The 23,128-nt window shown below is 30.6% G+C and overlaps 1 protein-coding gene across 14 annotated transcripts in view; it reads right to left on the bottom strand.

The window, feature by feature from the left end:
- Positions 1 to 23,128, bottom strand: part of LOC129948589 (coiled-coil domain-containing protein CG32809) — a 413,266-nt gene that overhangs the window by 9,071 nt on the left and 381,067 nt on the right. For 7 of the 14 annotated variants that reach the window (XM_056059705.1, XM_056059711.1, XM_056059712.1 and 4 more), the window contains 6 exons: positions 15,999 to 16,064; positions 15,485 to 15,568; positions 11,569 to 11,631; positions 10,932 to 11,394; positions 10,329 to 10,511; positions 10,169 to 10,256 (listed from right to left, as the gene is read on the bottom strand). In XM_056059705.1, coding sequence (XP_055915680.1) covers positions 10,169 to 10,256; positions 10,329 to 10,511; positions 10,932 to 11,394; positions 11,569 to 11,631; positions 15,485 to 15,568; positions 15,999 to 16,064 — 947 coding nt within the window. The remainder of the gene's footprint in view (positions 1 to 10,168; positions 10,257 to 10,328; positions 10,512 to 10,931; positions 11,395 to 11,568; positions 11,632 to 15,484; positions 15,569 to 15,998; positions 16,065 to 23,128) is intronic. The other 7 variants (XM_056059709.1, XM_056059718.1, XM_056059713.1 and 4 more) reach the window with 6 other exon arrangements.

The following is a 23,128-nucleotide window of genomic DNA, read 5'->3' as shown; positions in this document are numbered from 1 at the left end:
AGCTAGTAGTAAATTTAGATAAATCCAAGCTGATGGTTTTTAAGAATGGCGCTGGTAGATCGGGTGCAAGTGAGCAATGGCACTATAATGGTGAAAGAGTAGAGTTGATGAAAGAATACAAATATCTGGGAGTCTGCTTTTCTAAATACTTGAGCATTGGTAGTTCTTCAAACAATCCGATCCCAAAGTGGATAGTTTAAAGACTAGATAGAACTGGCCGAACAGGTGGATGTTGACCTAAACTACAGTAACCTTGCCTCTTGGAAGCCAACTTTGTATCACGTAACAGCTCGTCTGGATGAAGCCTCAAGAACACAATACACGGAGGAATCCAAAAGTTCACTGCACCGCATGATTTACAGTAAACGATCTCAGGGAAAGAAACTACTTCTACGACAAATATACCACCGAACAAATTTCGTGCATGTTCCGGCTAAGAGGAGAACTCATTAATCTAAACTACATTCCTCACCGAGGCTGTGCCTTACCGATTTTATGCAACCTGTGCAACTTGAAGGAGCGCGAGGATGTTTCTTTTTATTTTGTTGTATGATGTGCAATATTGAGAGAAATAAGAAGACTTACCCTAGGCAGTGACTTTCTTTCAAATACTGATATCACAAGCCTTCTACAGGAAATGGATGTCACAAAGTTATATGCATATTGCAAAACCGCACTTAGTTATAGACATCAAATTTTAAATGAAGCGATTTAATGGTAAACTGCATTTTTTTTTAATTTATGTAAAGTTGAACTTTTAGTTGTCAATCAGGCAGACTAATTGCCTCTTCACCTAAACCGTGTTTTGGCCAATACGAAGCAGCCACCAAGCCTCCTGTACGCATGGTTAGTTTATGAGCACCGTTTAAAATGTTTAATTTTTTCTATTTAAAGGATAGACAATATTTAAATGACATAAAGTGTATCTTAACTTCACATGTGCATTTATCAAGTGGTAAAGAGGCAATTCTAGTTATTAGATCATATTACAACACTGTTTTACAGCAAGATATGGTATGACTATTTATTTTTGGACGACTCTCTAACATATAAACGCATTCGAAGATTCCAACAGTTTTCTAACTAAGCCTTATTTAAGAGCTTAAATGCAATAGTTAATAGAGTTTTTGGTGCGTTTCACGCAGAAATGTTAGAAATAGTGTTGAAATGTTGCTTTTTTCCACAACTAATATATACTGTTCTTGTTGGTATTCCTTTAGATGTGAGGAACGCTACAACGCCAATAACCATCTTAGAAGAAGAAAGTTTACCAGAAAAATTGGATCTGTTATGAAGAATTGTCTGCCTTTCGGATTAAAATTTGGGGAGTCTTTTATTTCTATCGTTATAAGTTTGTTTATTCAAAGATTGGAGCTGATGCTGGAAGGCAAATTCTTAAACAAATTTGGTTTGGGTAAGCCATTTGAAAATATTTTATTTTAAAGGAGTCAACAAAATTTACAATTTGTAGAGACAAAAACGTTTGGTTCTTGAATTTAAGGAAATAGGAGTATGAAAGTAAATAGTTTCTGTAAAAATTAAATTAATAAAAATTAATATCATCACATTAAGAAAGGCAACTTAATATTTTTTTTTTTTTTATTTTATGCGCGCAATAAAGGGGTTATGAATACCCTTATAATGATTAAACACAGTGCGAGCAATTAGCAAAGTAGGATAGGATTAGAAAGGAGAAACCGATGCACATTAGTTTTTAATGTCTGCATATTTTAATGAGTGGGAAATATTAAGCCTGGTAAAGAATTCCATATTCGTGTAGTGCGGCTAAAGAAAGAATCTCTATACTTAACAGTTCGTCCGAAATTAGGCTCTAGGGTAAACTGATGGGCATTCCTAGCAGTACAGGCATTACGGTTGAATTGTTTAAGAATGTAACTGGATATTTCAATAGCGCATTGTTTATTAAAGTAACGATACAACAATGAAAGGCATGAGACCTTGCGGCGGTGTTCAAGAGAAGCAAATGTCTCTGTAAGAGAACAATCTCCAACCATTTTTAGAGCTCTTTTTTCAATTATATCCAGAAGACTTAAGTACGTTGTTTGAGCACCAGCCCAAATATGAGAGTTATACTTAAGTTTTGGGCGAATAAAAGCTTTGTAAATTATAGCCAGATCAGAAGGGGTAAACAACTTCTCAAAAACGTCGTCGGGGAAAACCTAAACTCTTAGCAGCATTTTTAGCGATCTCAAATATGTGATAACTTCACAACAATTGGTTTGTGAAGTACATACCTAGGACTGTTAGTCATTCAATCTACTCGATGCAAGTACCACCCATGTATAGTGGCTTTGGTGGAGGGTTACGCTTTTATGACAGTTGACAGCATTGAGTTTCGAAGCATTAAATTGTACAAGGTTTTTAAATCCCCATTGAACAATGATCAGAATTTAGTTTGTAGTCCACATCCGAAAAACAAGGATGGGAATCTTAAAACGAATATGAAAAGCAGAGGGTACTGTCATCAGCAAAACAATTTCAAATTGATGATCTCTTATTCAAGGTTACTTCTTAAGAATCTGAATATTTAATTCTTCTTTAAAAAAAAATCTTAAGAAAATACTTTAAAGCATTACTTTTACTAACTTTTCAATTCTAAATCGAGTGAAAACAAAGATTTTAGTTGTTTTTGACAGCAAACCGCTTTTTGATAAATATTGTTAAATTACTAACAAATCTTTAGATGAAATCTTTTCTTATACAACTGTATAAGCTTTATGGCTCATATTAGCCCCCTTGGATCGTTAATTGGTCAAAAGTTAATGAATTTAGGGCTGGATTTTCGATTCTCTGTCGAGACACCTCAGTTAAAAGTAGTTTTTTTACCAACATATTTTAAAACGTAAAATACAAATTTTATTACAAAATCAATATTTAACATACATTAAAGCAATACGATAAGTTTTGAATTCAAGAGAATTCCTACGATAATTAAAACAAAATAATCTCCGAGAGGGGTCATGATCTTTAGGACTCTACACCAAATATTCCTCCCCCCGGATCCGCCACTATAAGTAAGTGGACAACACTCATAGTCCCCCGTTCGCCACATGGTCCACATCTCAAATGAGAATATTTCTGCGTTAAAAAACAAATATGTCGAATATGAGTCTCGAAAAACCCGCACGTTGTTGTAGAGCAGAGAGTGTCAGTTCGTTGTGGTTGTGGACGAAAATTGAGCACAAGGCTAAAATTATAATCATTCCTAGAAGTACTGGTATTATGGTTGAGGGGTTTAATGCAACTGCCTATTGAAAATAACGATAAAATAAAGACAGAACTGAAACAAATATTTCAGTTAGACAACGGGCGCTTATTAAAGCTCTCTTGCACAGCCCATGCCACATTTCATTTACCTATTGTGCTCCCCAAGAAAACTATGCCAACAATAGAAAAACTATATGTAGCCAACATCAACCAAGCAATTCCTAAGCTAAACCTCGAAACCATGAAAAAGGTCATGAAAAATTTTAGTGATAGAACGCGCTAATGCAATTCCAGCCGAGTTAGCCTCTCGTTCAAAAGTTTGTTCTCTTAAAATATCTTAAGTGTTTAATTAAGTGTGACAAAAATTCCGTTTTACCAATTTTAATAATTATAACACATAAAATCGAATCACTTTTGTTATTTTCTAGCGTCTTTTATTAGTTCTGATACTTAAATTTTATATAAAATTTGTAAAATAATATAGAAAACAAATATACATTTATCGAAGAAAACTTACTGAATTTTGAAAAGTAGTCCAATGAATTAAAAAAAATTATGTGCCATATTTTAACGAATATTTATATAAAATACTTTTGATTGGTGCGTACAATATTCAATTTTACAATAAAAATTCAATTCCAAATAATTAAATATTTAAATTAAAATGTTTTTGTTTCCATTTTAGAAATGTACAGAGGTAAGTATTAACAAAAATTATGATAAATAGGGGTGAGTAGGTATACATCATTCTTAAGGTAGGTACGAATAAGAAGGGGTGGATAGACATCACATTTAAAGGGCTTAAGTGAGCGAAAGTTGAGGGTAAATAAATGTATAATGCTTTATATCTGAGCGAAATTAAAGGGAGGTTAATTTTATGTTTTTGGAAAATGTACTTTTTGATTTAGGTTCTTTTTTAAAAAAATTTAGAAAACACTAATGAAAATAAAACTAACAAAAAAAGTTCATATTTTTCGATATAATTTTGTTTGTTAAAATTGTCGGTGTAGGTACAATTCAGATTGTGAAATTTTGAAAAATACGAAAACAAATACAAAAAATTAATATAAATTATGGAACATTAACCATTGATCATAAAATATATTTATATAGCCATAAAAATTAAAAAACAAATTCAAAAAATAATCGTAAGGAAAAGTAAAGAAAGATTAAAAAGCAAACAGGTTTTCTTTATCACAGTTTTAAAACTTATTTAACTTTTTATTTATTTATAATTTTAAAGTTCAGTTCTTTTTTTTTTGCAAAAAAAGATTTTGCTTTAGAGAGTGGATTTATATAGAATATATACTGAAGTTGAATGCATAAAAAATAATATTCGAAAGAAAATTAAAACAATCCGATTGTGTTTTTTTTTTTTTAAGAATAAAGATAAAGTTCAGAAACATAACATTTAAGTAAATTATTACTCGGTAATTGCTTCTTTGAAGTTAGAACTCCATCGCCAGTTGAACTATAAAAAAGAAAATCATACCAGAAATTGGTTTTGGTTTTAGACTGTTTGCGATTCTATGTTACATTTTTGTTTTTAATTAATTCTCTCAGATTAACTGGTTAGATTGTTAAGATTAAGATTTAACTTAATCTTTTGGTTTAAAACATTTGTGTAAGTTTCTTAAGATTAAGATGATTGATATGAAATAAAAATAACCTTGTATATTCGTTCCGAATACCTATAGTTGTTCATAAAAGAAAATAGTATGTCATTGTTGACAATTTATTTCTTAAAAATACTAAATAATCCTGTTTTGAAAAAATTGACCTGATTTAATTTATCTTAATGACCGGCTTTTAATTTTAAGATTATAATAGAGATGAAAATAAAGTTTAAGATTAGAAATTAATTTTTGATTTGAAAAAGCCTAATCATAAAAGACTTTTATTGAGTTAATTTTAAGTTAATTTTGTTTTGTTTTTTTAAAGCTCAAAATATATATTTAATCATTCATCTAAATTATCAAATAATCAATAATGTCAATATTTCTACCAGGTTTGATAGCATATGTACATCTTGAGGGTAACCACTGTCCCTGCACTTTATACTATAATAAAATAATAACAAAAACGAATACATAATTAAACTAAATAAAATTGAATAAAATAAAATCCGTTTTACATTTAGTCTCAAATATGCATATAAACATGATATTTTATAAAAAGACCATTATTACAATTATTATAATACAATATTTCTGTCTGTCAGCCTCTAAATAAATTTCATTGGAAATGTTTGATTTTCGATTTTACAAAATACATTTATCAATTCTATTTGAAAAAAAATAATATTAAAATATTGTTGGCTTATGAGTTAATATATTTTGTCAGTTGATTGTGTGTTTAATTTGATATATTAAACAAAAAACTTAATGAATACTTGAATATAATGAAGTGATACTTATGAATGGTTCGTTATATGCAATTTTAATATGAAAGAGAGAGTAATATCTTTTTTTTAGGAACAAATTCTGAGGTCTGAGTCTTAATTGAAATGCATTTTCAAATAAAAGAAGGTATTATATAATATTATTTTTTTTTTAAATTGACTTTTTATTTTTCAAACCTGTGTTGTTTAAGTTAAAACATTTGTACCTTTATTCATTAGGAAAATAACAGTTTAAACTTTTTTAAGATATGTATATAATATATGTACATTGATTATTTTATGCAGAAATAGAAAATGATAATCGGATTTGTTTTTTTTTTTAAACCAAGTTATTTAGTTCCAGTTTTAAATTCTATTTTAAGACCTATTTAGCGGAAAAGTTAAACACTTTCTATGAATGAAATATTTCGCAGAAATAAAAAAAAAACATTTTAAAACTTAAAACCGATTTTCAATATAATTTAAATAAACAATTATTTCGTAGTATTACATATAAAAAAGGGTTGCCAGATGAGTATTTGTAAAAAAAGTGGCTGGGATGCGACCCACAGTGATAACTTTCCATCCCGTGTGTCGATTTCTCTTGTTTAAAACTTTAACAAAACATTCATAACAATATTTTGTGTGGTGTAAATATTTTGAAGTCAATATCTTTCTTTGTTCTTTTAATACTTAAGTCGGAAACCATATCTTATCAGTTTGCTTTTCGTTATTTTTGCAGATTTTTGTATTTAAAAAAAAATTGTCAATAGAGTTTTTAAACAGAATGTACTGGAATGTACACATAAATGTACATAGAATGTACATATAAACTTCATTGAGTTTGATTTCAAAATCTATTTTACTTAACGAGACTTTTAGTCGGAAACCAATTTTTAACAATTTAAGTGCATTTGTTGAAAGTATTTATAAATGCAAAAAAAGCAGAATTGATTCTCCAAAGAAACTTTATCAAAGAATTTAATCATTTTGAAGTCAATACTTTTATTTTCACGAGAATTTTGCGTACTTTTTTTTGTAGACTTTAATTATTATGATAAAAAACTGACTGTTGGATTTTTATAAAAAAATCACTGAATATCTAAAAAATATTTTCTATAAGATGAAAATATCCTGAATTTTTAAAAAATATTTGAGCCGAACATCAATTTTACATTAAAAAAAACTGTAAATTCGATCTTTCTCAAAATCAGTCAATTATTACCAAGTTTTAGAGTTGTTTTTTTTATGTAAGAAATAACAAATTATTTTGCAGTCAATATCTCCTATCTTGAAAAATGGACGACGAAAAAAGCTTTTCGAACGAAAATACGTACAATCAGACACAGATAGACGACGAAAGAAAACAATCCCGTCCTCCCGACTTAGACAAAGTAAAGATTGCCATATTTAAGCAGAAGTGTAATAAAGCCGCTGGAGCGGATGGCTTGAATGCCGAATTCTTTAAAGGAGCTGGAGATAAGTTGGTTAGGAACATGCACCAACTTATCTGTAAGATATGGTCGGAAAAAAGCATGCCCGGTGAATGGAACCTCAGTATTTTTTGCCCGATCCTTAAAAAAGGAGACCCTCTGAACTGCACCAACTATAGAGGAATTAGTCTACTTAACATCGCCTATAAAATCTTCTCTGCCGTAATATGTGAACGTCTAAAGCCCATCGTTAACAACCTGATAGGTCCTTATCTGTGTGGTTTAAGACAAGGAAAGTCCACAGTTGATCAAATATTCACATTACGGCAGATCCTGGAAAAAACCCAAGAACACCAAATCGACACCCACCATCTTTTTATCGATTTTAAGGTCGCATATGACAGCATCTACAAGGACGAGCTGTATAGAGCCATGTTTAGTTTGGCATCCCTGCCAAATTCGTCCGTTTGTGCAGGATGACCATAGAGAATTTACGCTGCTCCATAAATGTTGGAAACAACTCAACAGAACCTTTCGATGCCAAAAAAGTTTAAGATAAGGTGATGCGCTGTCATGTGATTTTTTTTACATCGTACTTGAAAGAATAGTGCATAATTTCACACGTCAACACTAGACGCACTATATTTCAAGTATATAGGTATTCCTTCAAAACGGAAAGTTTTCAAACCCACTTAATCGATAATATTAATAAATAAAATAAAAAATTACTAGCATATGCTGATGATATTGACATGATCAGAAGAACTAAGCGTGATGTCAATGGGATTTTTGCGAGTATTAAGGCAGAGGCGGCAAAAATGGGTTTAACGGGTAATGAGGGACAAACAAAGTACATGCTGTTGTCAAGAAAGACCTACAACACCGACGTATTAGTCAAAACGTCACCACACTATCGACTGACGTAACTTTGAGCTAGTCAAGGACTTCGTCTACCAAGGCTCCGTTGTAAACGCAGAAAACAACCACTGTTTCTTTGGGCTAAGAAAGCAATTGAGTGGAAAAGTCCTCTCTCAAAGAACCAAAGTGTCGCTATATAAGACCCTTATCATCATCATTTGTTGGGTGAGGCCCTAGTTTACACAGGACTGTAGCGCCACCTTAAATAAGTAAGTAAGACACAGATATCTCTCTAAAAAATTTCTATTTAGATTCTAGGGACCTTGAAAGGTCAAAATTTAGACAAATTTAGACTTAGACAAATCGGAACAATAACAATAACTTCCTATGGGAAGTTAAAAATCAATTAATTTATTTCATTGTGAAGAGGAAGACAGCATTGCTGTTAATCGAATAAGTTGTAAACCATCAAAACTTGATATACACATTTTGAAAACCAATACAATAGACCTGCTTTTTTAACATTTAGATTTAAGACTTTCGTGCTTAGACTTACAAGATATTTTTCATTCGATTTCTTTGAATTGAAGTTTCACAATTTTAGTACATTTTGGAAGAAAAACCTAGTTTTTTACTGTCAAATTTACAACTTAAAATGCAAGAGTATTTAAAATTATTTGAATACGTAAAAATCAGTTTCGAATTTGACTTTTTTTAAACTGAAGTTCTTATTTTTTCCACTTATAAAAGTGGATTTCAAAACAATTTTTTTTATTTTCGTGGCTATCGCGTTTAAAAGTGTTTTTTGTATTTTTGTGGTGGTCACATTAATGTTCGTTTAATTAGCTTTTGAAAAAAAGATGATCTTGTAGTATCAATTAATCAATTTTAGGATTCATCTATAATTTCAATGAAAGACTTGAAAAATAATTTTGAATCAATTTGCACAATCAAATTTTTTTTTTAATCATAGGCAACATCGACGGTTTGCACTGATTAGTTCTTCCATTGGAAAAAACTATCATAAATGTCGTTTTGATAATTAAATGATCGAATCGAATACAAAATTGAAGTTTGACTTTACAGTAGGTCAAAAGTGACTTAATAATATTTTTTAGAACTTGTTAAGTAATTAAACATCTATATAGAATTTATAATTATTTTACTAAGAATTAATTGTTATTTATTATAATAATATAAATATTAATAGAAAATGTAAGTTTAATGCACAGAAGGATGGTCTTAGGCCGGACTGTAAATTAGAAGTGTCCCAATTATGAACACTTACTTATTCGATTAGGGAACGGATGGAATTGGAATTGGCTTAAAGCGGGGACGTTATACAGCCTCGACAATCATTTTGAAAATGTCTGCATTTTATTCACTGTTTTGGAATTGTTTCTTCAGTGTCTTTTATCAGAGATACATTTCAATTAAGACAAGTAGTTCCCTTTCCATGAATTATTCAAACTTTTCACATAATTTGATTTGTGAATAACTTTAACATTGAAGCTATGATTTCATAAATTAAATAGTTAAACAAAATCTGATCAATAACAAATACATTATGAGGATGAATGGGTCGGTAACAAAATAAAAATCATGCAATTAAAAAATTATAAATAAATAAATGTACGAAGGCAACTCTTTGTATTATTTTAACTGTTATTTATGTACAAAAAAACAAAATATTATTCGAAAATGAATGAAGTATGCATGAAAAAGTATGAATATAATGGCAGTTTCGAAATGATTAATTCTTCTTTTTCCAAATATAAATAATATCAAAAAATAAAAAACGAAATATTATTTTTTGCTTAGTAAGTGCTGCCAATTGCAAATAAAAATGAATACCAATTAAAAAAAATTATATAATTAATTGAATTTGGTTAAAAAGTTAACTTTAATTTTTATAACTTTTACTGAAAATAATGAAACATAAAATATTATTTTATTTTTTAACAACAAAACACTTGAATTTATCTACAGAATGTCCAAACAAAAAAACCAAGGAACATTTTTTCTTTTGCAAAAATAGGTTAATTGTAATTTTTTTTTAAATTTTATATTCAAAGAAGAAAAAATTTAAACTATAAATTGACACAGTTTAGAATATCATACTGGGGGATTATTTAAGTATATATACGAGTTTTTTCAAGAAGTTTTTATTTTAATAATTTTTTTTTCTCAAAGTAATGAAAAGTTTAGTTAAGAAAAAAAATATAAAGAAACACGTCTAGAACATTTAAAAGGAATTAAAATGACTCACCTTATTTGCAGAGGATATTTCGGCAGAACGAGGGGGATCCTCTGTTGGTTCGTTAGCTGGTAATCGTTGTTCTTGAACACTGGCCAATCTTAAATAAGTAAGCCAAAATGTGTTAAATTATGTGAAGATTATATTGGTTTTCATAGATGTGAGAGCTAACCTTTTTAATGTAACTAATGTTCCTGTTAACTTTTTACATCTTCGCAGTGCTGATTCCAGGCGATCGGGCTCTTCTTTGAGGAACTTTTCTTCACGAACGACTTTTTCCATTTCATTGGCTAGAATGTTTCTAAGGCCATTTTGAAGACTCGGGAAACGCATTTTCAATTCAGCCACAGTTTTGCTATAATATTAAAATTAATAGTACATAATTATTTTATTATCTTCATTTGTTTATTTGCATGCATTTTTCTCAAATCTTGAGTTGAAAACCATTAACATTTATTTTTAAGAGCTAATGTAAGATTCAAAATTATCTTCGCCATATCTTTCAAATTTTAGACGATATATATAAACACGACTATTGGGACGCTAAATAATCAATCAAGTCAGCTTTTTACAATGGGACATTAGGACATTGAACGTTAATTTTAAGCAAGGCAGAACTTGCCCAATATCTTTAATTTGTGAGAGGTGTGACAGCTGTCAAATGCCAAATTGTTGTTTTTTTAGGGTCGTTAAATAAAAAAATACTTTTCAGCCTTACAAATATTTGTATGCTTTAAGCTTTAGTTAAAAATGTAAATGTATAACATTTTCTTACCTCGCTCGGCTCAATACCAGAGCCATATCCTCAACAGCTGCCATATTAACTCGAGTTCTTCTATTAATAACCTCACCGCGTAATCCCTCCACAGATGATTCCAAGTCACTTAAGTCCTTCTCCAGCCTTATAACCTCTTGCTTATACAATTCTTCTTCTCGTGACATTCTTGTCTTTTCTTGATCGCCCTGACCCCAATAGTTAACACTGCTTGCCAATAAAGTAGCACGAATTCTCATAAATGCGTCTTTAATATCTTCCCTTACGGCAACAGCTTGGGCTTGTGAAAGCCTACGTAACGTTCTCACCTCCATGCGCAGATCCTTGGCTTTCTTTTGTAAGCCTCTCAAATGGTTATATACTTCTGGGGCTAATGCTATATCCGCCCGGTATGTAGGATGATTAGAGGTGGTCAAGGCAAGTGGTTTTGGAGGTGGTGGCGGTTTGAGTCGGTCTCGTTCTGCTTTAGTTTTTTTTGTAAAGGATTTCATTAAAAATTAGTCAAATTGCATTTGATTTAAATGAGTATAAAATTAGTTAAGCTGTTAGTATAAAGCTTATTGGAAATTATGCGTGCATTACATATATTATAATTTTATACAGAATTTTCTTTACAAAATTTTCAATTTTTGTTTACCTTGAGACGAAGTACGAGGAAGTGTTGATGACTTAATAGCTGGCTTTGGTGGTTTTGAATCGGCTGTGTTATAATTGTTTGTGTCAGAAAAATTTGTGAGACATTTAGAAAAATTTCGTGTGAAAATTCACCCAAGAGAAACAGAACAAAACAAAACAAAAAAAAACAAATGAAACCCAAAAAACAAATTTATAGAAAAAAAAGGAAGTGATAAAATGCAAAGAGACATAAAAATGTAGACACTAAAAATCAAAATTGTATGAATGTGATTTATGCATCTTATCATTTTAAAGCGAAACACAAATTTTTAAACAATCAAATAATAAGCTTTATTTAATTTTCACAAAAAAAAACAAAAAGAATAAAGTCGAAAAAAGAATGATAATAATTTAACTTAAACACTATATAACTTAAAACGCTCATGCAATTAATGCATTATTCTTGACTTAATTTTTAAGTGAGATTTTTTTTTAGTGCTATTTCGAAATATAAAATTTTATTTTCTTAAATACAAAAATTGTATTTTTAAAGAAGCTTATTGAGAGCTTAAAGACATTGTGGGAATAATTGATGTATAGAGGGGTCTTGTAAAGCAAAGTAGGAGCAGTAAATTTTATGATCTTGATGTACCAACAAAATTATCTAAAACTGTTTTGATATTTGTAGAAGAATTTTATTTAAAAAATATTTTTAAAAGAAGTTTCTCAAACGAACAAGTTATAAACCACCCATTTTGAGGTTTTAAAAGTGTAGGGCTGGAATTCGATATCTGCCAAACTAAGTTGTTAATCCATTTTTTTTAGTCGAAAGTTTGAAAATTACAAAAAATAGATTGCTTTGCACAACGCATTCAAATTTTTAGAACCTACTACAAAAATGGTGATTCTTCCACAGCCACATATCGTGGTTTTTATAATCGTCCAACTACGCATTGGCAAAATTGTAAATAAATTTGAAGATTCTGAACAGGTTACAGATATTGTAAGGCCTGTGCATCATTTTTTAGCTTTTACCACTGAAAATATACCAAAAAGTCACTGTTTGGTGCGCTATTTGGTCCGGAGCACTGTGCGTTGACCAGTCTACAAAAATAAAAATGCATTTTTTTTCATTTGTACACTGATGCAGGTCTAGCACATGTTGATTAAATGTTATTCAATATTTTGTTGTTAACTTTAATCTTTAAAGTAATTCGTGGTTTTAGGGACGTAATTAAAAAAACACCTATTTTAAAGGAATTTTTTTCACTTAAGTTAGGGTTTTGAAAAAAGTTTTAAATAACTTTGAGTGTAGATCTGTCGTATTACTATTTAACTTTGGGGAAAAGCAAAGTTTTCATGCTACTTTTTGCTAACCTTTTAAAAATGTAGCTATTTCTAGGTCAAAGTCCAATCATTAAAAATCAACAAATGTATAAAAAATGAATTCCTTTCGACAAAAAATCGAGAATTGAAATTATTTCAACTGCAATTTTGACTGACTTAAGGGTAAAAAATTGTCCCGTTACAATAAAAAATAATTTTAGGTCCAAAATTTAAAACTTTGGTGAAAATTTGGAACGGTAATGGAAGCTTTGTTCAAGGAATTATACTATTTTCAAGAAGCGACATGGGGCTTGGCTTAGTAATAATTGTACACTTCCTGTCAGCATTTTAAATCACTTACAGAGTTCATCGTCTAATGATGGACCACACACTAGTCGGGGCAGACCCCAAACTCCATTTTTAGATGCGTCAATAAAGACGAACAAAAGAAGAATTGCGGATCTTTTAGTCTCCATTTCATCTGAAGAGTTGAGATTCGTTGCGGAAGTTTCCGAACATTGAAGTTGATTCTTATAAGATGGAAAATACATTACCACTTAAAGATACGTTAGCACTATACTTAGATCTTGATCTTTCCGAAAAAAAATATAATATATTGAGATCTGTAGTTAATGATTTTCATAAGGATTTATTTCCAAGTTTATATAAGTAGAGAAATTTCAAGGAGCAAACGCTTCCGAAAAAAAGAGAAGTTTCGGAAACCACTGCCACTTTTGAATTTCAGGAATTTCTTAAAAAAAAAACTGTTGAAAATATTGCCGTTTTTCTGAAGTAAAGAGTGACACACATGCAATTTTCACATGTAAATGGGGCTCTGACAGAAGTCCCGGCCATAGCCAATATAAACAAGTTTTAACTGCCCAGAACTTGTAAGAAATGAAGAAACCAAAATGAAATCTAACTTTGGTAAATTTGTTTATGACCAGTTTTTCAGTAGCAAACATATTTTATTTTTTTGTTCCCACCCATACACCATAACCAAAAACGGCTATATCTAAAACATTTCATTTAAGTTGACATTTACAATGGTAGATGGGAGCATAACATTTTATCAAACACCAATTGTGCATCAAAATGTTTTCTTTGTGGAGCTACTCCTAAGGAAATGAATTTGCAAGTGCATGAAAAACCATTAATTAAAGAAAACCTCCGATTTGGTTTATCCACTGAGTCTTGATATCGACAAGCTTAAGCCTAGTTTCGGTTCGACAAATGATGGCAATGCAGCTAGGAAATTTTCAAGAACTCACAGTTAACGGGGGAAATTACAGGAATTGATGAACGACTTACATATATACAAATTTCCAATAGTCTTGATAGTTTTGGCATCACGACTAACTATTGATATAATCAATTCCCTGCATTACTCGCTAAAGTAAGGGAATTATACTTAGAGCCTTACAATTGGTACTACATGCCAATAAGTGTGGATACACTTTTAATTTATGGGCGAGACATTATATCGTCTTTCAAAATATCAATTAGTTTACTGTCCAAAGAAGTGCTTGAAGCAACACATAAGAAATTCAGAAAAAATCGGCTTGGTCACGGAAGAAAGTCATCTCGTGTTAACATTAACCAAGACTCAGGTCCGATCCTTTAATTTCTAATCTTAGATAAAAAGAGATGAGATTATGGAAGGAAGGTCAAGAAGAAATTGCTTAATATCTCCAAACAAGCGAATGCATTGATAGCTAGAATAGAAGAATACAACTTGGAGAATATGTTGTTTCAACAAGACATGCCACACAACTCAAGCGCATATGGCTTTATTGCAAGAGAAATTTCCTGGCAGCGTAAAATCTCGCCGTCGCGATATCATGTGGCCACCAAGATCATGCGATTTGACACCGCTGAACTTTTTTTTTGTGGTAAACTCTACACTTTTGAGCATTTAAAAATCAACATTCGTGTGAATATGTGTCAAAAAGTGCTCGAAATTATCTCAAAAGAATCGATGTTTGCAACAATTCGTGTGGTGGTCATTTAAAGTTCAAACTTTTTAATAAGAAAGAAATATCATGAAAACAATATTTTATATGTGTTCTATTTACGTTTACTTTTGAAACCGCGAAATGGATAACCCTGTATAATTGTTCCGTTTTGAAAATACTGATATTTGAAGCATTTAAGCTCTGTCAAAACTGTAAAATGTTGGTTATCATAGATAAAAGTACATTTGTGATTAAAATGACAAAAATCTGAGGGAATTTAGCCCTTAAAACGATGATATCATCCCTGAAATGTTTGAAAAGGCTTTAAACCTTAAAAAAAATTGTGAACAAAATTAACATCTATATTCTCACAATGAATTTTTGTATTAAGTTAATAAATTTTGAAAATATAAACAAAAATAAATAAATAAACTTTTATAATTTAAAACAAGAAAACATATACACACAAAATTATTATAGTACATCAGCATTGCTATCTAAATGCAAAATGAAGCTTATAGCCCTAGTCAAACTTTTATACACATAAATAAATAAAATATACAAAAAAATAAAATAAATTTTGTTGTTATAATATATTTCAAAACAATTTTGTTTTCTTTTTTCAAACTGCAGTAATTTTTAGAGAAAGCGATTTACCAGCATGTTGAGGACTATGTGACTTCGGTACACCTTGTATATCATCACTAAACGAAACGGATTTTTCAAATGACACTGATTTATCTGAAAAATAATTTGTTTTTGAAACGACATTCAGTTAGATATAAAATCTTTTTTAAAATCAATTAAAAACAAAAATAAATTATATTCGGTCACCATTGAAAATGTTAAGATTTACAGAAAATATCAAAGATCCCAGGTTATTTTTAAAATAAACAAAAGCAAATTAAATTATGAACTATAATTTGTTTTTAAATATTTTATTATTGTGCGGTGCACATGGTGAGTGTAGTCTACCATAATTTTTATTTTTTATAACTATATATTAATTTTCTATTTTAACACATCTAAGGACATTGATCTTTAAGAACAAACACAAAACACAAAATTTAACACTATAATATTGCATTATGTAAATTTAAATATTTCTAATGATTATAAAAGTTAAAATAATTAATTTTGTTTTATATAATATATAGTGATTAAAACTTACGACACGAGCTTTTGCCGAGTTTTGGAGCCTTTTCTCTTATGTACATTTCATCGCCAGATCCGTTTGCTAATGTATATTTATATTTTTGTATATAGTGTGATTTATATAATATGATTTTTCGAATGATTAAATATAAAATGATTTTTTTGTTTAAGTTATGGTGAATTTTAGAAGAATTAAAATTAAAAATTAAATATTGCACCACCGAAAGAGGAATTGAATCAAATATGAGCAAGATGATGTGAAGTGAAAATTGATGACTGTATGGATTTTTATTTTTAGTTTTTGGTTTTCAAAGGTAAGGTAAATTTGCAACAAATAAAATATACAATTTATATGAAAGTATTTTTTACAAAAAGAAATTAGTATTTTAAAATTATATGTTAATCCAGTGTTTCTTTTTATGTACAAAAACATTATTTTTCACTTAAATATTTTTGGAGGAGTTTGGAATAAAATATATTGAAACCTTTTTTTGAACATTTTGAATATTTGTGTATATTTTTAAATTTATGTTTATTATATTTTTTCGTAAGACAAAGCGTTAAATAAAACATTATACCCATGAAATAATTTTTGGATTTTTTTCGGAAAGGCACTGTATGTGGCAAAATAGAAACAGTTTCGTGGTTTCCAACATATCAAACTCTTTTCTTAGGAATTATCAGTTTATAAAACAATTAAAGTGATTTTATTAAATTACTACTCCCATAAAAGTCATGTATTTTGTAAATGATATTTGCCATTTGTGTTCTTTTCTATTGTCACTAAAAGAACATTAACAATTTTAACTCGGCTAATTTCATGATGCGATATATTGAATTTATTAAAAGGAATCAAATTTAAAGTACCAAAACCGTTTCTCATTGATTTTCAAAAATATTGAATAAAAGTGATGTCACAAAGAAAATATTTCAATATTCAACAACTTAAATGTAAAAACCTCTCACTACCACATCAAACCTACACATATTTTTCTTTAAATTACAATACACAAAAAATAAATTACTAGACACAAAATAGCTCCTCTTTAAATTCGGCTTCAGAACTCTATAAAATATTGGAAGAACTCACCTTGAATTGAAGTTGAACTACCACTTGAGTGACCGTCGATATCATCTAAACCTGCGATGATTATATATAACAAGCAATGCAATTGATTCGATAATAAATTTTATAAATGTTTTTTTTTTTTTCTTCTTATATTGCTCTGAATCTTGCAAATTAAAAAGGGAACTAAAAAATTATTTTGATGAAATTAAATTTAAAAAAAAAATTGTTGAACTTTAAACATTATTTCCTATTGAAATAATTTGTATAAGATTCACACAATTTAATGTTTTTCAACACCAAACGAATTCAAATTAAAATAAGTAATTTTAAATTTTGCTTACTAAATGCCTAAATTCACTCACACTGTGTAACAATAATTTTATCTAAATAGGTGTATAGCTTGTCGATTTATTATTTAATATACAATCTTAAGTTTTTATTGAAATTCGTTAACAAAGAATATATTCAGCTTTTTATCCGGAAAATACTCATTTTACTCCTTCCTTTCTTTGAGTTTCACCTGGAAGATGTTTGATTCCGTTGGAAACTGCTTTTTTGAGGCTATTTGAAAATCTTATTTTAAATTCGAAGTGAAATTTCAATCAGTTGAATCATATAAATAAATTACGTGGCGAAATAGCCCGTTGAGAACTAGGGTTCAGTGATTTACAACTCTCAACCGGAATTTGCCTAAACGGCAAACTTGAAAGAATAAGAAGAATTACTTTTTGAGGATTTGTCGATTCCTCGCAAGAGGCGGTACCAATGAACAACTTTTGACGGCACTAACATCACGCCACCGGTTCTACAAGGGTTTAAGCTTATGCAAACTATTAAAATTTCAGGTGAGCAAACATAGGTTTGGGTGGAATTTTATCAATACTGAAAACGAAAACAATACTTGTTTTTAATTGACATTTGATGGTGTTTCCCTTTGATAAGAAATACAAATTATGTAGTGATCGATCGGAAATCACACAAAGAATATTTTTTGAGAAAAAAAGAGTAATTGCACATTTATTTTTCTCTAAAAATGTATTTTTCTATTTTTCGGGCGGAAATTCATTTTCCTGAACAGCTGATACTTTTATGTTCAAAAGTGAAACGAATCGTTCCACTGATTTGTGTTCCAATTCCACTCAATTCCAATGACAGATCTTTGTCAGTAAAAATTTGTCGGTGTCTTTTTCAATGACAGAAATTTGTAATGATAGCTATAAACAACCTTTCAAAAATTTCCAAGGTTTGTTTTTAATGATGAAACCAATGATTACTATAACTGGCGCCTAAGGGTCCCCTTATTTTGCTATAATATTATGTTTTGAAATTGACTCTTTAATCTGATACAGTCTTATCAGTCAATTCTCAAGGGACTGAACATTAAAACTGTCGTTTTGTTAAACGTCAAGGTAGAGAGACTTAGCTTTGAGGTAGTTAAGGACTTCGTCTACCAAAGGCTTCGCTATATCACAAGCGACAACACCAGTAATGAGATCAAACGAAGAATGACTGTTGTTAACCGCTGATTCTTTGGGCTGAGAAACTGCATAGTAAAGCCCTCTCCCTATCGACCAAAGTGTAGGTATATAATTTAGTTTAGATTAAAGTGGATATCCAATATCCATGATGGAAACCGACAGTTTAATGGCCCATTCTGATACCACATGAATCTTGAGGCTTCCTCGTAAGCTCAATTGGAATCAGTTTGAGTCCCCTACGAAACGTGAGAGGCTGATTCTGCTGATAAGATTTAGATAGTTTAGATAGTTGAAGAAGAATTCTCCTAAGTAATTATTGCGTTTTTGAGCTAGAGCAGGGCATGTACAGTGAAGGTGAAGAACTGTTTCTTCCTCTTCGTCGTCCATACAGCTTCTGCAAAAGTCATACGCCTAGTCGCGTGGCATGCTTTCTTATTAGGCAGAGTCCAGTTGTGACACCTATTATCGAGCTTATAGGCGATCTACGTAAAGATAACAAGCACCTTGATGGATAAAAATCTAGTGTATTCAAGATGTTTTTTGTGATCTGCCACGTGGTGATTCTGTTCCACCTGGTGTTTGCCTTTTTCATAGCGTCTTGCATTAACAACAGTTTACAAGTAGCGATGGGTTTACCAGTACTTGCCAAACGTGGTAGGATGGGCTGTACTGTACCGTTCCTGGCGAGTTCATCTGCCTTACAGTTACCTGGAATGTCTCTATGACCCGGCACCCAGCAAAGGTGAATATTAAACTGTTGCGCTATCTCCATTAGAGATGATCGACAGTTATGAACTGTTATAGAGTTTGTAGAGACAGAGTCCAGAGATTTGATGGCGGCCTGACTATCTGATAAAATACGGATATCAGATGTTTATATCACGTTTCTTATAAGCCAAGACAAGACTTCTTTAATCGCCAAAAGTTCAGCCTGGAGCACGCTACAATAATTGGGAAGGCGGAATGAGAGACTTAATTTACCTCGTTCAGAGTACACACTTCCATCAAGCAAATCTTTTGTTTTTGAACCATCTATATAAAAATGGATTGACCTATCTTCCAGGAATGACCTTTCCTCCCAGAAAGATCTGGGAGCTATAGAAATCTTAAAATTTCTGTCGAATTGCAGTTGGGGGATGATGTAGTCTGTGTGTTTTATAATTGATTGTTGTTGTTAGTCCACTGCGGTGAAGCTTTGAGCGAATAGCAGAGCTTGCAGCTATTTGTTTGCTAAATATGTCAAGAGGTGTTAGGAAGAGTAAGGTGTCCAGTGCCGGAGATGAGGTCGTGCGAAGAGATCCGCTTATACATAGGCAATCTGAACGTTGGACTTTATTTAATTTATCTCGGTTTATGGCTTTCTCTAAAGCAAGCCACCATACTGCAACACCGTACATTAAATTCGGTCTAATTATCGATGTGTAGGGCCAATGCGTGATTCTGGGTTGTAAGCCCCATTTATTGCCAATAGCTTTTTTTCAAGAAAAGAGAGCTACAGTAGGTTTTTTGACTCTTTCCTGTACGTTGCGTTTTCAATTTAGTTTTTTATCTAAGACAAGACTCAGGGATTTAGCCTCGTCTGAGAGGGTTGACAAATGGACTTTTGTATCCACACCGATCAGCCCAAGGAATTAGTTTGTCTAAGGCATTTTGTAAGATTTCTTTTAGGGTGTAAAGATGCTTTCCTGAAACTTTTATAGCAACGTCGTTCTATACTCTATCTATCACTCGAAACCTTCCGCATCCAGACTAGTTAGGATTTCACTTACCACTAGGTTTCAGAGGAGAGAGGATAAAACACCACCTTGCGGTGTCCTTCTAACGAATCGTCTGTCAGAAGAGTTGCCCTGTTTTTTTTTTTAATTTTGTGTGTTCACTTTGTGAGTCCGGACTTACATGTTTAAAACTTATAATTGCAAAAAGCATGTTTTGATTGATTGAAGCTACAATACTAGAAAACAAATTAGAATTAGTTTTAGTTTTTGAGATTTTTTTGTAAGTGACAAAATATTCTGGTGAATGACCTTCTCTACCTATGTTCTTTTTTTAAAATTTTTTGGAAAGGGTTAAATAAAAGAAGCTAATTCTTTCCCATGTAAAAGATTTTTTTAGATGTGTGGTTTTCAAGTAGAAATATACTGAAGAAATTTCAGCCGAGAGGCAACATTTTGCAGCAATTGGTCAGCAATAACGTACCAAATATTCTCTTTAATGGTGGTCAATCATCTCTAGCTTGGAAGCCTCGCCATAGGTCTACGACGATTTTCTCGTTGCGTCACGTAAATCAAACCATTATTTTGTTAAAAAATGTGTACGACTTAAGAACGTTGTTAAGGAGTAAGTCTATTTATTATAAAATGGGCCAACCGAACAGAGCATAAATGAAGTGACAACTGTCAAAACTACCAACTCTGAGAAAAATACAATAAAAAACCACGTAGTCCCTTCCATCCCTGACAACATTAGGCCCTAGTTCTCAACGGACTGTTGCGTCACCTAATTTATTTAATAAACCGAAGTTTGGAGTCATTTTAGTGTGGATATCGTCAAAGAATACTTAAAAGTTTGTTATTTACATTGACGATTGTGAAGGGGAAAAAATAACGGAACAAAATTTCGCAAATGACTATAGAGCCACTAGAGCAGCCCATCTAAACCGAATTACTCCTATTGGCTATGGTCAAGGGTAGGATTAGTAACATGCATAAAAATTTCGGTTTCTTTCCGCAAAGACATCCGCGGATCTGCTTTTATAACTTCCTTTTGCAGTAATTGACTCTTTTTTATGATGAAATGTTTAAACTGATTTAACAAGACAAATACAAAATTAACTTTATTATTATATTATGTACTCATTGTAATGCTAACAACAAAAAAGTTATAAGATAACATTGACGTAAGTAGCATGGAGTTTCACTTAGCTTTTCTTTTCATTACTATATTTTTTTATTTGTGTAAAACAAGCCCTTCTTTAAGACATTCTACATAAAAGCCGGAACATTGTTTTAATTACCTAATTTGTAGATGTGGCGTTACAATAGGAGTTATATAAAAATATAATTAACATGAAGCTTTAAATAACACACACATTATAATAATTACTCAATGAAACTAGATGACAATTAGTATTATTATTTTAGTAACAAAACATTAAATTTCAGCCAAAGACATTTATATGAACGAGTTAACCATCACACAAAAATATAATTTATTAAGTATTTATATTTGCTATATAATACATATTATATATGTAGAAATAGAGAACAGAAACTACTTTCAAAAACTTATGCATTGCATATGACACATGAAATGCTGATAATTATGTTAGATGACATTTTTGTGGTGGTTGATATTAGTTATATTTATGGTGTCAATGTTTTTGTGAAATTAAAATAATAATTTAATTATTGTGATTGCTTTTTCTATTGAGTAATAAAATTTGTGTTCAAGGAATTAGAATTAAAAAAGATTTTTTTTCGATGTAATTTTACTTGTGAAGGTTTAAGATATTTCTAAGAATTGGGCTTGGTTTCCTTGGAGCCGAGCGCTATTTTGAGTTCGTATTCGAACCTTAATTAAAATATATTTTTATGGAAATATGGTTTATCCAAAGTAAGAATAATAAACAAAAACAAACAATTTTTAACTTCCCAAAGAAAGTCGAATTGAAAATGTTAACATTTCTCAACACTTCAAGATCTATAGAATCTAAATCAAAGATTTTTAGAGAAGTGTCGTAGTAGCCAAACGTCCGTACATTCGAGGTATGTACCTTGTTTTTTGTTGGCGATATCCAAGGGTGAATCTAGTCTTTTAATCAGGAGTAGTTTGGTGCAATTCACGCAGAAATGTTAGAAATTGTACTGTAACGTAGCTTTTTTTAAATATAAGATATTCTGTTCTTGTTGGCATTCCTATAAATGCGAAGAACGCTACAAAAATATAGATTCAAAAACCCAGAAAATGAGTAAGAATGCAGAAAAATTCTGATCTTTTTTCCTAGGAAAATTAAATGGAATCTGTTATGAAGAATTGTCTTCCTTTTTGTACGTATTTTTTCGGACTCAACTTTCGGGAGTCTATTATTACTATCGTTATCAGCCGCTTACTAGTAGATTGGAGCTGAAGCTAGAAGACAAGTTCAAAAATTGAAAATATTTTGATCTTAAAGAAGTCAACAAAACTTACAAATTGTAGAGACAAAAATGTTTGGTTCTTGAATTTTAGAACTTATGTGCATTTAAGTAAATAATTTCATTAAGAAATTCTCGTAAATAAAAACAAATCATTGGAAACGAATTATTTGGAAAAAAAAATCTATTGTGGCACTCACAAATTACACTTTGCAGAATCTCTTTTCACTTAAGTTCACGAGAGATTCAAAGCTCTTCTATTCAATTGATAGATATGAAACTTTCATCGTTTTTCAATTAGCCATTAGTTTAACGAAAGGGTCACTTTTGCAGCTTTTGGGAAATATACATTCGTGACGTACGTGTTTCAATTTACGTTCTAGAGTATTAAAAGCAAATTCACTTTAAAAAGTAGATGTCTTTAATTTTCTAAGATCTTAAAGTTTTTGCATTTTAAAGAAATATA

This window comes from Eupeodes corollae, chromosome 2, assembly GCF_945859685.1.
Source record: "Eupeodes corollae chromosome 2, idEupCoro1.1, whole genome shotgun sequence".
NCBI classification, from domain to species: Eukaryota; Metazoa; Arthropoda; class Insecta; order Diptera; family Syrphidae; genus Eupeodes; species Eupeodes corollae.
Note: the sequence above shows the minus strand (reverse complement) of the source record. Positions and strands in the feature narration are given on the sequence as shown.